This window comes from Oncorhynchus keta, chromosome 14 (assembly GCF_023373465.1).
Source record: "Oncorhynchus keta strain PuntledgeMale-10-30-2019 chromosome 14, Oket_V2, whole genome shotgun sequence".
Taxonomy (NCBI): Eukaryota; Metazoa; Chordata; class Actinopteri; order Salmoniformes; family Salmonidae; genus Oncorhynchus; species Oncorhynchus keta.
The window spans coordinates 14,296,560-14,312,332 of NC_068434.1; the positions used below are offsets into that span (position 1 = coordinate 14,296,560).

Below are 15,773 nucleotides of genomic sequence, written 5' to 3' on the forward strand. Positions count from 1 at the left end.
AACATGGGATTATGGGCTTCCCCAGCCATAATACGACTGTAGTGTTGAACATGGGATTATGGGCTTCCCCAGCCATAATACGACTGTAGTGTTGAACATGGGATTATGGGCTTCCCCAGCCATAATACGACTTTAGTGTTGAACATGGGATTATGGGCTTCCCCAGCCATAATACGACTTTAGTGTTGAACATGGGATTATGGGCTTCCCCAGCCATAATACGACTTTAGTGTTGAACATGGGATTATGGGCTTCCCCAGCCATAATACGACTGTAGTGTTGAACATGGGATTATGGGCTTCCCATGGGATTATGGGCTTCCCCAGCCATAATACGACTTTAGTGTTGAACATGGGATTATGGGCTTCCCCAGCCATAATACGACTGTAGTGTTGAACATGGGATTATGGGCTTCCCCAGCCATAATACGACTTTAGTGTTGAACATGGGATTATGGGCTTCCCCAGCCATAATACGACTTTAGTGTTGAACATGGGATTATGGGCTTCCCCAGCCATAATACGACTTTAGTGTTGAACATGGGATTATGGGCTTCCCCAGCCATAATACGACTTTAGTGTTGAACATGGGATTATGGGCTTCCCCAGCCATAATACGACTTTAGTGTTGAACATGGGATTATGGGCTTCCCCAGCCACAAAACGACTGTAGTGTTGAACATGGGATTATGGGCTTCCCCAGCCACAAAACGACTGTAGTGTTGAACATGGGATTATGGGTTTCCCCAGCCACAAAACGACTGTAGTGTTGAACATGGGATTATGGGCTTCCCCAGCCACAAAACGACTGTAGTGTTGAACATGGGATTATGGGCTTCCCCAGCCACAAAACGACTGTAGTGTTGAACATGGGATTATGGGCTTCCCCAGCCATAATACGACTTTAGTGTTGAACAAGGGATTATGGGCTTCCCCAGCCACAAAACGACTGTAGTGTTGAACATGGGATTATGGGCTTCCCCAGCCACAAAACGACTGTAGTGTTGAACATGGGATTATGGGCTTCCCCAGCCACAAAACGACTGTAGTGTTGAACATGGGATTATGGGCTTCCCCAGCCACAAAACGACTGTAGTGTTGAACATGGGATTATGGGCTTCCCCAGCCACAAAACGACTTTAGTGTTGAACATGGGATTATGGGCTTCCCCAGCCATAAGCGACTTTAGTGTTGAACATCCCCAGCCACAAAACGACTGTAGTGTTGAACATGGGATTATGGGCTTCCCCAGCCACAAACGACTGTAGTGTTGAACATGGGATTACGCCATAATACGACTTTAGTGTTGAACATGGGATTATGGGCTTCCCCAGCCATAATACGACTTTAGTGTTGAACATGGGATTATGGGCTTCCCCAGCCATAATACGACTTTAGTGTTGAACATGGGATTATGGGCTTCCCCAGCCACAAAACGACTGTAGTGTTGAACATGGGATTATGGGCTTCCCCAGCCACAAAACGACTGTAGTGTTGAACATGGGATTATGGGCTTCCCCAGCCACAAAACGACTGTAGTGTTGAACATGGGATTATGGGCTTCCACAGCCATAAAATGACAGTACTGTTGAAAATGGGATTATGGGCTTCCCCAGCCATAATATTACAGTACTGTTGAACATGGGATTATGGGCTTCCACAGCCATAAAATGACAGTACTGTTGAAAATGGGATTATGGGCTTCCCCAGCCATAATATTACAGTACTGTTGAACATGGGATTATGGGCTTCCACAGCCATAAAATGACAGTACTGTTGAAAATGGGATTATGGGCTTCCCCAGCCATAAAATTACAGTACTGTTGAAAATGGGATTATGGGCTTCCCCAGCCATAAAATTACAGTACTGTTGAACATGGGATTATGGGCTTCCCCAGCCATAAAATTACAGTACAGTACAAGCAATGTTTATAAAATGAGTTATAGAATTGAGCCCCATGTCACATAATGGTGGTCCAGTCCTGCAGCCTCCAATAATCTGGGACTCATGTCTCTCCTCTCCAGGTCTGAGGACTGTGTCATAACAGCAGGGAAGTAGGAGGGGAGGAAGCACAGCAGACAGACAGCACTCAATAGGAGGTGTGCCCTAAAATAGCCCTCACACACAGACACATTGCAGGACAGGATGTGGGCTGGGTGAGCTGCCTGGTCAGACCACCCAAAAAATTAAATATATGATTTATTGTTACATACACCGGATAGGTGCAGTGAAATGTGTTGTTTTACAGGGTCAGTCATTGTCAACTTGGTTATTCAAATCAGTGACCTTTCAGATACTGGCCCAACGCTCTAACAACTAGGCTAATTACTGACCGAGGAGAGGAGAGGAGAGGAGAGGAGGAGAGAGGAGAGGAGAGGAGAGGAGGGTGTGATTACGCCACAAGACCTTCCTGCCCTGCTCCTGTGACCCTATATTGACCTCGATGCCACTCACAGCCCAATCTCTCCACTAACGTCCACATTAATACACAGCCAGAGCCTCTGACACTACAGCAGAAAGAAGAATGTGGACAAACAAAAGAGATGTGTGGTCTGCCAGGGACAGAGCTTCAGTATTAGGACTTCCAGGGAGAGAGCTTCAGTATTAAGACATCCAGGGAGAGAGCATCAGTATTAGGACATCCAGGGAGAGAGCTTCAGTATTAGGACATCCAGGGAAAGAGCTTCACTATTAGGACATCCAGGGACAGAGCTTCAGTATTAGGACATCCAGGGAGAGAGCTTCAGTATTAAGACATCCAGGGAGAGAGCTTCAGTATTAGGACATCCAGGGAGAGGGCTTCAGTATTAGGACATCCAGGGAGAGAGCTTCAGTATTAGGACACCCAGGGAAAGAGCTTCAGTATTAGGACATCCAGGGACAGAGCTTCAGTATTAGGACATCCAGGGAGAGAGCTTCAGTATTAGGACATCCAGGGAAAGAGCTTCAGTATTAGGACATCCAGGGAGAGAGCTTCAGTATTAGGACATCCAGGGAGGGAGCTTCAGTATTAGGACATCCAGGGAGAGAGCTTCAGTATTAGGACATCCAGGGAAAGAGCTTCAGTATTAGGACATCCAGGGAGAGAGCTTCAGTATTAGGACATCCAGGGACAGAGCTTCAGTATTAGGACATCCAGGGACAGAGCTTCAGTATTAGGACATCCAGGGAAAGAGCTTCAGGATTAGGACATCTAGGGAGAGAGCTTCAGTATTAGGACATCCAGGGACAGCGCTTCAGTATTAGGACATCCAGGGAAAGAGCTTCAGTATTAGGACATCCAGGGAAAGAGGTTCAGTATTAGGACATCCATGGAGAGAACTTCAGGATTAGGACATCCAGGGTAAGAGCTTCAGTATTAGGACATGCAGGGAAAGAGCTTCAGTATTAGGACATCCAGGGAGAGAGCTTCAGTATTAGGGCATCCAGGGAGAGAGCTTCAGTATTAGGACATCCAGGGAAAGAGCTTCAGTATTAGGACATCCAGGGACAGAGCTTCAGTATTAGAACATCCAGGGAGAGAGCTTCAGTATTAGGACATCCAGGGAGAGAGCTTCAGTATTAGGACATCCAGGGAGAGAGCTTCAGTATTAGGACATCCAGGGAGAGAGCTTCAGGATTAGGACATCCAGGGTAAGAGCTTCAGTATTTGGACATCCAGGGACAGAGCTTCAGTATTAGGACATCCAGGGAGAGAGCTTCAGTATTAGGACATCCAGGGAAAGAGCTTCAGTATTAGGACATCCAGGGTCAGAGCTTCAGTATTAGGACATCCAGGGAGAGAGCTTCAGGATTAGGACATCCAGGGTAAGAGCTTCAGTATTAGGACATCCAGGGAAAGAGCTTTAGTATTAGGACATCCAGGGAGAGAGCTTCAGAATTAGGACATCCAGGGAGAGAGCTTCAGTATTAGGACATCCAGGGAAAGAGCTTCAGTATTAGGACATCCAGGGACAGAGCTTCAGTATTAGGACATCCAGGAAAAGAGATGCAGTATTAGGACATCCAGGGACAGAGCTTCAGTATTAGGACATCCAGGGAGAGAGCTTCAGGATTAGGACATCCAGGGTAAGAGCTTCAGTATTTGGACATCCAGGGACAGAGCTTCAGTATTAGGACAACCAGGGAGAGAGCTTCAGGATTAGGCCATCCAGGGTAAGAGCTTCAGTATTTGGACATCCAGGGAAAGAGCTTCAGTATTAGGACATCCAGGGACAGAGCTTCAGTATTAGGACATCCAGGGAAAGAGATTCAGTATTAGGACATCCAGGGAAAGAGCTTCAGTATTAGGACATCCAGGGAAAGAGCTTCAGTATTAGGACATCCAGGGAGAGAGCTTCAGTATTAGGACATCCAGGGTCAGAGCTTCAGTATTAGGACATCCAGGGAGAGAGCTTCAGTATTAGGACATCCAGGGAGAGAGCTTCAGTATTAGGACATCCAGGGAGAGAGCTTCAGTATTAGGACATCCAGGGAAAGAGCTTCAGTATTAGGACATCCAGGGTCAGAGCTTCAGTATTAGGACATCCAGGGAGAGAGCTTCAGTATTAGGACATCCAGGGAGAGAGCTTCAGTATTAGGACATCCAGTGAGAGAGCTTCAGTATTAGGACATCCAGGGAGAGAGCTTCAGTATTAGGACATCCTGCTTGTTCCTTCAAGTCAATGCTCCAAACAGAGAGGATTTGCTGACAGTTTTAAAGTACTGTGATATGTGTCTATTCTGGTACCACCCTGACCTACATTTTATTTTATTTAACCAAGCAAATTAGTTAAGAACAAATTCTTATTTTACAATGACAGCCTACCCCGGCCAAACACTCCTCTAACCCAGGGAGAGATACTAGAGATATAACCTCTAGTACTACCTGGGACTCACCTGGTCCTGTCGGACCTCCATGCTGAAGACACAGAGGACCTGTCCTCTCCTGCAAAGCACTTTGCCTGAGGTCTGCCACAGCTCCCGTGTCAGGTTCACTCCGTTGTTGATCAGGGATGGCTCCGCCCTGCTGAACGTGGCCCGCCACTTCACCTCAACGTCCTCAAAGGCCCTGCGTGGGGGAAGCAGACCGGTCACACAAACACACACGCAGCACCCCGAGTGGCTGGGGGTGATCATTGCAGCTTTCAGATGACAGTCATATGGGAACAGGGTCGATATGGAGGAAATGACCTACCTGTTTTGTTGTCTCTGCAAGTAAAGTAGGGCTGTTCTGTTTACTTCTGAGTCCTCGTCCAGAACCTGACCCAGCAGAGAACTCACACTGAAACCCACTATCCCGTTATGGAAATCACTCCCTGAGAGAAAGTGGAGGGAGTGGGAAGACAGACAGACAGACAGACAGACAGACAGACAGATATTGATATTACTTTTTCCATATGTACTATTCAGACAGACAGACAGACAGACAGACAGCTTTTACAGACAGACTTACAGTCAGTGCAGACAGACAGTCGAGGGAAGAGAAGATATTGATATTACATGCTTTTCCATATGAGCCACAGAAGGACCACTGTATGTACACAGAGCATTCAACAAACCAGCGCATCAAGCTTCCCAATCCTGTTGTAACGGTGCCTTTGATTATATCATCAGTTATCTTCAACTGAACAGTGGAATAGATTTCCCATCACTGGATCTGCAATCAGATGCCCAGTGACCGAATTTAGGGATTGAATTGGAAAACAATGACCTAGACAGAGAACACAGTGTTCTAGAGAAACTAGAGCATGACATTACCTTGAATTGGCTGACCAATGGGTAGACTGAGGAGCATATGACATGGAGCCCGAGGCAGATATAGCATTTCAGTATTTACCGAGGATGATGATTTTGGCAAAGGAGCTGAAGCCCTGCTGGTCGGGCCCATCTGCGATCTGCGCACCTCCCTCTGGGTCGCTGAGGTAGATGAAGAACACTTCCTGTCCCTCAGGCTCAGAGTCGTCTAGGATGATGAGGGTGACCTCGGCCTCACTCTGCCCCTCCTGCAGTGACACCAGGGAGGACTCCAGCTTGAAGTCTTGCCCCACCAGGGCCAGGGTCTTGTTGGGCTCTGGAGCAAAGGGAAGAGATGGACCCCCAACACTCCCACCTCCATAAGCCTGCACCTTGAACCTCACTGGCCCAGCCAGACTGCTAGACCTATGGACCCTGAGGAGCACTCTCTTCTCCTGCTGGCTCCCTTCCTCCCTGTCCTCTGTTGTCTCAACCAGTCCCGGCCCGATGCTCAGCACCCCCACCGTGACGCCGCTGGCCAGGATGGTGACGGTGGCCACGCTGTGTTGTGGGATGAGATGGGGCCGGGGTTCACCCGATTGGGGGACACCACCACCGCTCAGTACCTGGACGTCTGTCAGGTTGACAAAGAAGGTTTCGTCTGGTTCCAAGAGCGCGTCGTCCAGAACGGACAGCCGGAGCAAGGCGGAGGTCTGGCGAGGTGAGTCAAAGAACAGCTCTCCGTCCCGCACTCCAGCGAAGTCCTGTCCTGCCAGGGCACTGCCCGACACCGTCTGGTAAGACAGGCGGGTACGGTTGCTACGAAAACCATAGAGCCGCTGGACGTAGAGGGTGATGGTTTGCACGTCCTCCTTGATGGCCAGCTGGCGGGAGTCCGGGGCGAACTGGTACAGCCCCAGAGGCTCAACCTCTGCCACCGTGAACCCTGACCTGGAGAGGGAAACAGAGAGTAGCATCACACCATGGCTGTTAAAGTTTGTAACATTACTGTTACATACAGAATGCCATCTTCAGTCAGAGGGTTCTACAGTGCACAGTGCACAGCTTGGCAAGTGAGTCTGTTTACTGTACCGGAGTCTAGCTACCCCAGGAGTAGGGGAGCTGGAGCCGGCTGCAGTGAGGTGGACGGCGAAGGCCGCTGGCTCAGACACATTAGAGAGTGCCTGGAGGGACACAGTCTTGGTCCTCTCTCCATGGGCCATTGTCACTGAACCTGAGGAGGAGGACAAACACCCTCAGACCACTCCCTCAGACAAACACCCTCAGACGAACACCCTCAGACGAACACCCTCAGACGAACACCCTCTGACCACACAGCTCACAGCAATTCCTCCTATCCGCGTGGTCATTTTCTAGGGTGTTTGTTGGTGGTGGTGTTTGGAAAGGGAGAGAATTAAATGAGACTGGAGGAGGTATAGGTAGATTATCTGGTGGGTTTACTTAGAGAAAATGAGACCTTCTCAGCCTGTTCACATGCCCTCCTTCGGTTAGAGAGAGAGAGGGCAAATGAACCAATAGGGAGAGACCTGGACATTTTAGATCCACACCAAACCTCTTCTAAAGCTCACAGTGGTCAGTTTCCCTCGGAGCTCACAGTGGTCAGTTTCCCTCGGAGCTCACAGTGGTCAGTTTCCCTCTGAGCTCACAGTGGTCAGATTCCCTCTGAGCTCACAGTGGTCAGTTTCCCTCTGAGCTCACAGTGGTCAGTTTCCCTCTGAGCTCACAGTGGTCAGTTTCCCTCAGAGCTCACAGTGGTCAGTTTCCCTCAGAGCTCACAGTGGTCAGTTTCCCTCAGAGCTCACAGTGGTCAGTTTCCCTCTGAGCTCACAGTGGTCAGTTTCCCTCTGAATTCACAGTGGTCAGTTTCCCTCTGAGCTCACAGTGGTCAGTTTCCCTCAGAGCTCACAGTGGTCAGTTTCCCTCTGAGGTCCTTACCTGAGCTGGGGGTGATGACTCCAGGCCTGAATCCTAACGGAGCCTGTCCGGGGGGGTACCCTGCGCTCCACTCCACCCTCACCGCTCCAAATAGCCCAGTCCTGTACACCAGCGCCTCACACACACCCGTCTCCACACTGGAGACCTGCAACGCCAACGAGACAAAGCCCACCTACATGCACACACACACACACACACACACACACACACACACACACACACACACACACACACACACACACACACACACACACACACACACACACACACACACACACACACACACACACACACACACACACACACACACACACACACACACACAGAGGAGGAGGAATAGGGAAGGACGTGACACAACAGTTCCATTAAAGCCCAGTACAGATCTAACAACCTGTGAGACGAAGCAAAACTACATAGTATTAGAATGTTGTATTGAAGAACGGCTGCCTAAAGACGGATCAAAACGACATGATGAGTGTTGGAGACCATTTCCATGGTAACGGCGCCTCTGTAGAATGAGGTGATGCCATTATGAGTGTCCACAGCCCTGTGTACCGCTGTAATGCTTTTATAATACTGTCTGTTAGCAGAAGAGGTGGTAGTGGTAGCTAGCTAGGTCAAAATGCTAAGTCTATGTCGTGGTCAGCACCAAGCTGGTCAACTGACTTTGAAAGGCTCATGTAACATGTACTTCTTCTAAGGTCATGACTGAGAGAGGTTGTGTGTTCACAGGGAGGTGCTACCAACCGCAGAGCAGTAATTCAGTTACATACAGAGGATCCTCCCATCCGTCTTTCCAATGTAGTGGGAGTGGAGATGGGTTTCAAAAAGGGTGTAACTACGCCTCCTAGTGGTTAACAAGGGAGCCACACATGCAGCACTTACATCTTCCCCGTTGGGACAATAGTAAGCTCCAGAGTCAAGTTTCCCTATATATACAGGTCTGGGATCAGCTTCCCATAACCTAATCCTAGCCATAACCATTAATGCAAAACTGAGCCAAGATCAGCATTTAGGTGCAACTTCACCTTACTCCATAAAGTTATTGACTGATACCTCAGCGCTGGCTGCTTCCTCTGGGACGGTCACTATGGCGACCCTGGCCTCCAGTAGGAGGCGAGGTGGGGAGCTGAAGAGAGGTCCCAGGAGGCGCACGTCTGTAAGCTCCAAAGTAAAGTTCACACCCACTGAGAGAAACACCTAGAAGAGAGAGAAAACTTTCAGCCTGGTAACCAGGACGACAGAGGCAGGGTCAGTGACACAGCACTAGAGGACAGAGAGAGAGAGACATTCAGCCTGGTAACCAGGACGACAGAGGCAGGGTCAGTGACACAGCACTAGAGGACAGAGAGAGAGAGAGAGACATTCAGCCTGGTAACCAGGACGACAGAGGCAGGGTCAGTGACACAGCACTAGAGGACAGAGAGAGAGAGACATTCAGCCTGGTAACCAGGACTACAGAGGCAGGGTCAGTGACACAGCACTAGAAGACAGAGAGAGAGAGAGAGACATTCAGCCTGGTAACCAGGACGACAGAGGCAGGGTCAGTGACACAGCACTAGAGGACAGAGAGAGAGAGACATTCAGCCTCGTAACCAGGACGACAGAGGCAGGGTCAGTGACACAGCACTAGAGGACAGAGAGAGAGAGACATTCAGCCTGGTAACCAGGACGACAGAGGCAGGGTCAGTGACACAGCACTAGAGGACAGAGAGAGAGAGACATTCAGCCTGGTAACCAGGACTACAGAGGCAGGGTCAGTGACACAGCACTAGAGGACAGAGAGAGAGAGACATTCAGCCTGGTAACCAGGACGACAGAGGCAGGGTCAGTGACACAGCACTAGAAGACAGAGAGAGAGAGACATTCAGCCTGGTAACCAGGACGACATAGTCAGGGTCAGTGACACAGCACTAGAAGACAGAGAGAGAGAGAGACATTCAGCCTGGTAACCAGGACTACAGAGGCAGGGTCAGTGACACAGCACTAGAGGACAGAGAGAGAGAGACATTCAGCCTGGTAACCAGGACTACAGAGGCAGGGTCAGTGACACAGCACTAGAGGACAGAGAGAGAGACATTCAGCCTGGTAACCAGGACGACAGAGGCAGGGTCAGTGACACAGCACTAGAGGACAGAGAGAGAGAGACATTCAGCCTGGGAACCAGGACGACAGAGGCAGGGTCAGTGACACAGCACTAGAAGACAGAGAGAGAGAGAGACATTCAGCCTGGTAACCAGGACAACAGAGGCAGGGTCCGTGGAGTACTGGAGACAAGTTTGGTTTGCTAAAATGGCCTTATTAGGGAGGTTATAGAAAGCTTTGAAAAACTATACAGATTCTATGTTATCTTCATAAATTGTCAGAAAATGTATGAGTATATTCATAGCACGAGTGCATGATCCCCCATTGATGCATCAAAATCATATAAAACCATGGCAACCCTGGTCTTGAGTATATCTTTGAGTCCTCTCTTACCTGAGTACTGATTGGCACTGAGTCAGAGGCTGAATCCTCTCCATGCTTGATCAGGACTCTCCCCACAGCCGCCCCCCCTAGCAGCTCCTGTCCATTCAGCCCAGGCCCAGTACTGATCCGGTAGCCCACACTGGCGTTGCCGAAGGCCCCAGCCTGGCGCGTCACGTTCAGGGCCAGGAGTCTGACCAACCCGGCCCCCCTCCCCACCACAACCACGGCCTGCCGCTCCGCCGCCAGGCCAAACACGCCGTGCGGCTCGTCGTTGGCACGCACCCTGAAGAGGGTGGTACTGCGGTTGGTGTTCAGGGTGGCGCCACCCTCCACGGAGCTCAGCCGGAGCAGGTAGAGCTCCTCCAGCTCGGGCACAGCATCAGGTAGAAGAGTGAGGACCACCTCTGCCCCCCTCTGACCATCCAGGATAACCACGGAGCCGTTGAGGGCCGAGAAGTCCCCCGTTGTGTCAGAGTCACTCAGGATCTGCCAGTGCACCTGAGAGACACACACACACATCTATAACATACCTGTAAATTGGCTGTATATTTTATCAGACAGACAGTGTAATGAACTCAGCTCATACAGTCTCCCAGCAAACCTCAGTTAAAGGGACACACTCAAAGCCGGAGCATTGCCCTTAAAGCCATATTCTGTCTGTAACAGTATGATGTCACCCTCGAGGTGGTCGTACCGTGACGTTGCCCATGACACCGTGTCTGCGCATGATGAGCAGGGAGATGTTGAGCGGCCCCTCGCCGGCTGTGGGCTCACTGTACACACGCTCTCTAAGGTCCTCCTCTGTCAACTCAACTATACCATTAGGGTCTCCAAACATCTCAATCTGAGGCACACACACACACACACCAAGAGAAAACCACATTGTTATCGCCACGATTCAGAGAATCTTAATATCAATAAGAGCCTGTGAAGTCATTTCAATATAATGGTTTTAATACAACTGGGGTTCGTATTAATATTGAGATGTCACTCATTGGGACTGTGATGTACCTTGAGTGTGACAGAGCCAGCTCGGGGGTCAATGTCCATGTCACCTGAGAGGAGTTGAAGCACGACCACAAAGGTCTCCGCCACCTCCGCCTCCGCATGGGGTAGAATCCTCAGATCGATGATGCGTAATCCCCCCTCCCCGTCTCTGAAATGGAATGATCCGTTCACGGGATCTCCAATGTCTGTGTTTACGGGTGGCAAGACCTCTTTAGTGTTGGGACCCAGAATGCTCCATGTTATCTGAGGAAAGGAGATCAATGATTCCGATTGGCTGGCATGCATCACTCTCATGCTGGCAAAGACAAGAAGACGAGATTAATATTACTGCCAAATATATTCGGACCAATCGTTCCCTTATGAAAAATACAGAATCAAGACATTATCCGCTGCATAGGCTAACAGGTATGGCAGTGTCATTAAGTTTAGCATGAGTGATGGTTATCTGGCTGAGAAATGGTGACAGTGAACAAGCTCTTGTACCTCTGTCAGAGAGACAGAACATGGCAGTTAGACACTAGTGGCCGATTCCGCGAACACAAATTCACCTTCCCTCTGGACTAAAAAAACACTTTCACTGGAGATTCTCTATCGAGCGTTCTTTTTAGTCTGTGTCTGGGACACCGTCCCGAAGGTGACTGAGGCTACAGACCTAACAAGAGGGAGACAGAGTGAGGGGGAGTGTCCCAGTAGGCTTACCGTAGCATTGCCTACAAACCCCCCCGCCCTCTCCAGGTGCAGGCTGAACTTCAGGGTACTGTTGGGGTTCACCAAGGTGATCACACTCGCGTTCAGGAAACGGACCACGCCATTGGGCGAGTCGCTCTTGGCGATGGTAACCCTGGCAATCAGATGAGTACCCAGTATGGCTCCGCCCGTGGCACCTGCCAGCTGGATCTCAAACGTCTCGGCGTCCTCCCTGGGAGAAGAGTTATGACTCCATTACTGCTCTTTCATGTTCACATCCATCTTCCAATAGAATGTCCTAGACTTCAGATATACCAATCTCATAGGAATAAAATGATCACAAAATGTTCAGCAATACCACAATCAAATAATGAAAGGGAGGGAGACAGAGAGGGAGACAGAGAGGGAGACAGACTTACCTGTCCTGGTCGTCTATAATGGACACGTTGATGTGACTGGTGTTGTGGCCATGGAGGAAGGTGAGCGAGCCGTTGCCCAGGATATAGTCCAGACCGGCCCTGGCAGTCAGACCCCTAGAGGTGTACTCTGCTGTGACCAGGCCGTAGGAACCCACCCTCCTCACCACCGGGATGGACACACTGCCCACATCCTCCTCCACTGGAGAGAGACGAGAGGAGGATCAAATACAATCAGTGCATCCCAAATGGCACCTATGGGGCTCAGGTCAAAAGTAGTACACTATGTAGGGAATAGGGTGCTATTATGGACGGGGACAAATGTACACTTTAATGCTGTATTGTAATACTCCTTACATATTGCATTCATCCAATCACCACTCTCAGAATCCCTCTGTTTTAATAATGTCCATTACATATTAAGACGATGAAATGACATTTGCTAAAGTGATGCCTGATACTAATAGCTATGTTGAATAGTGTCAACGTGTGTGTGTGTGTGTATTAGAGGCTGACCTGTGATGTTGACATAGTCAGGGAGGAACTCCAGAACGCCCTCTGAGTTGTCACTCTTCTGGATGACGATCATGACGGAGGAAACATTGCCGATGGCTGGAGGCTGGTCTCGTTGCAGGCCGTGCTCCCTCACACTGAAGTCCACATTACTGGCCACAGGAAGGGGGACAGAGGTCAGAGACAACACCACTCTGTCACACACCCAGTGATGTAAAGGTAAAAATAAATAGATGGATAACACTGATCTCCGTTTGTGGTGAAAGGTGGGTGAACATTCAAACTAAATAAAAAAGGTAGGTCAAACAGCGTTAATCTGCGTTTACCCTCAACTATACCACAGCTCACACCACAGAGACCCACACCTTCCACCTCACTGACAGTGAAATCCACATTTCTGACCATGGCATTTTGATCACTAACCAGGTTTGGGATTCTCCTCCCACACCTAAGCCCCACATCAGCAGCTCAGGGTAGAAGTTGTCCTTAGCAACAGATCTATGATCAGCTTTCCCTCTTCAACCCCCCTAACCTTAACTGGAGGACAGAAAGCACAAAAATGACTCTAGATCACTGTCCAGGGTCTACCTACCTGTCATTGAGGAGCTCCACTGTGGTGATGTTGAGGTAGAACTCCTCAGGTCCTTCTGGGAGGTCGTCGTCATGGATGCTCAGTGTGACCCCACGCGTGGTCTGGCCTGGGCCAAACAGAAGCTTACCCGAGGCACTGGTGAAGTCCATTCCACTGACCGCTACACTGCCTGCTGTCTGGTAGGTTACCCACACACTCCCAAACCTGCCCATGGAGCGCACCACTGTTACATTGACCTGGGGGGGAAGAGAAGTTGGAGGAGGAGGGGGCAAAAATAGGCAGTCATATCATCATATGATGACTCTTGACTAAAACACAGTGTCACGACTTCCGCCGAAGTCTGTCGCTCTCCTTTTTCGGGCTGCGTTCGGCGATCGACGTCACCGGTCTTCTAGCCATCGCCGATCCACCTTTAATTTTCCATTTGTTTTGTCTTGTCTTCCCACACACCTGGTTTCAATACCATCATTACATGTTGTGTATTTAACCCTCTGTTCCCCCCATGTCCTTGTCCGGAATAGTTTTTTGTGGTGCTTGTGCAGATTATGCTGGTGTGTAACGGGTTTTGTCCGGTATTGTTTTTTGTGGTGCTTGTGCACATTATGCTGGTGTGTAACGGGTTTTGTTAACCCATTGATTTATTGTTCTGTTCACTGTGGTTTTGTTTATTAATCTGCGCCGTTGTAAATCTGTTTTTTGCTCTCCTGCGCCTGACTTCTCTGCCGCCAGTAAACACCCCCTACACACAGCTAAATTACTTCATTTACACTTCTGACTATCAACCATTCTATTGCTCCCTCAGCCCACCCTCCCTCTGATAGGACAGGTCAGACCATTCTCAGGCTCTGATAGGGCTGGTCAGACCGTTCCCAGGCTCTGATAGGGCAGTTCTAACCAGTTAGACATCCTCTAGTGAGTTTCACCAATGTGGTTGTTTAAGATCACGGCCCAAGACTGCCCAGGCGCGCTCACCTTGCCCTCCTCCTCAGAGGCCCTGACGAGGCCTTGGACAAAGGAGAACAGGCCGTGGGGGAGATCACTGGCTGCCATAGTGACCGTGGCCCTCTGGGCCAAGGGGCTGATCCCTGCCCCGGGCGTGACTGAGGTCAGGGTCAGCTGGTACACACGCCGCTCCTCTGCCGTGTCATCATCCAGCGCCTGAAATTACAACAATAACAAACGCCACTCCCTTCAGCCTGTGACCCAATATCCATACTAGGACACTGTTGAAAATGCATGTTCAATACAATAGGTTACATCACTTCACTCTAAGTAGCAGTCAAGTATTGATATTGGGACACAGTTTTACAATTTACATTGGGAAATACATTTTCACTTAACAATAAGCTGAGGTATGATAAAACAAGAACATAGCGATGAATATCATTCCATAGTCAGAGAGATTGTCATACTTTGAGGCGTATGGTGGCGGCAGACTGTCTGTCCCTCATGGTCACCACGCCAGACAGCTCCTCAAACTCAGGGGCCACAGCAGGAGTGATGTTCCAGTACACCTGGATCTCTCCAAAGATGCCAGGGCCGCGTACAAGGCTGAGACACACACATACACACACACACACACACATAATGGTATCATTGCAACATGCATTTGGTCGACATCATATTAACCAAAAGAAGACTTTCTCAACGGCACAACAGAAATATTCTGACCAAGGAACATATGTGAGGCTTTCCCATTAGCCAGTGATATGTGTGTGTGTAACTGTCTGTATGTGTACCTGACCAGAGCAGTCCCATTATAGTCTCCCTGAGGTTCTCCGATAAGGATGCTCCTGGAAGCCTCAGCGATGCCCACTATTCCCAGGGCTGCACGGTCTCCCAGGATGGTGATGGTGGCTGACCCTACAGACACACACCAACCCAGGGGACACAGTTCAGTCTAATGCCCTCCTCTGGTGCTCCTTACACACAAGTTGCCTCTAGGCGTAGATCTAGAATCAGCTTACTCTCCCTCAATCCAAACCATAACCATTAGAACTTAAAACGCAGAAACTGACCTCAGATCAGCTTCTAGGGGCAACTTAATCCCTCCCCTCTCCATAGACCAGAGACTGTGTGTATGTTTAAACACAGTGAGGCAGCCAAAGACACTGACCATTAACGGGGTCGATTACAGCACCACTCTTGGCAGCCAGGAGCTGGACAGTGAAGCTCTCTTCTCCCTCCAACACAGCGTCAGCCAGAGCCCGGATCACCAGTGTTCTCCAAGACTCTGTCTGAGGTTCACAAAGCCTCCCATCAGTGTCTTCCCTACAAACTGCAGTTTCAACTTCTAAGATAAACTGTACATTTGGCACCAACTATTATTACATTTGGTATCAATTATTACCAAGTAGTTACCTAGTTAGTTCACATATAGTGTAAAACACTGTTAACTGACCTGCTATCATCTTCCC

At 49.5% G+C, this 15,773-nt stretch overlaps 1 protein-coding gene across 1 annotated transcript in view; it reads right to left on the reverse strand.

The window, feature by feature from the left end:
• The window catches only part of LOC118394018 (adhesion G-protein coupled receptor V1), a 285,170-nt gene that overhangs the window by 120,029 nt on the left and 149,368 nt on the right, over nucleotides 1-15,773 (reverse strand). The window contains 17 exon segments of the mRNA XM_052461147.1: nucleotides 4,879-5,050; nucleotides 5,177-5,297; nucleotides 5,819-6,666; nucleotides 6,808-6,949; nucleotides 7,672-7,843; nucleotides 8,728-8,871; nucleotides 10,150-10,638; nucleotides 10,835-10,984; nucleotides 11,152-11,391; nucleotides 11,848-12,067; nucleotides 12,255-12,453; nucleotides 12,768-12,916; nucleotides 13,357-13,592; nucleotides 14,329-14,514; nucleotides 14,769-14,907; nucleotides 15,096-15,219; nucleotides 15,473-15,593. Coding sequence (XP_052317107.1) covers nucleotides 4,879-5,050; nucleotides 5,177-5,297; nucleotides 5,819-6,666; nucleotides 6,808-6,949; nucleotides 7,672-7,843; nucleotides 8,728-8,871; nucleotides 10,150-10,638; nucleotides 10,835-10,984; nucleotides 11,152-11,391; nucleotides 11,848-12,067; nucleotides 12,255-12,453; nucleotides 12,768-12,916; nucleotides 13,357-13,592; nucleotides 14,329-14,514; nucleotides 14,769-14,907; nucleotides 15,096-15,219; nucleotides 15,473-15,593 — 3,852 coding nt within the window.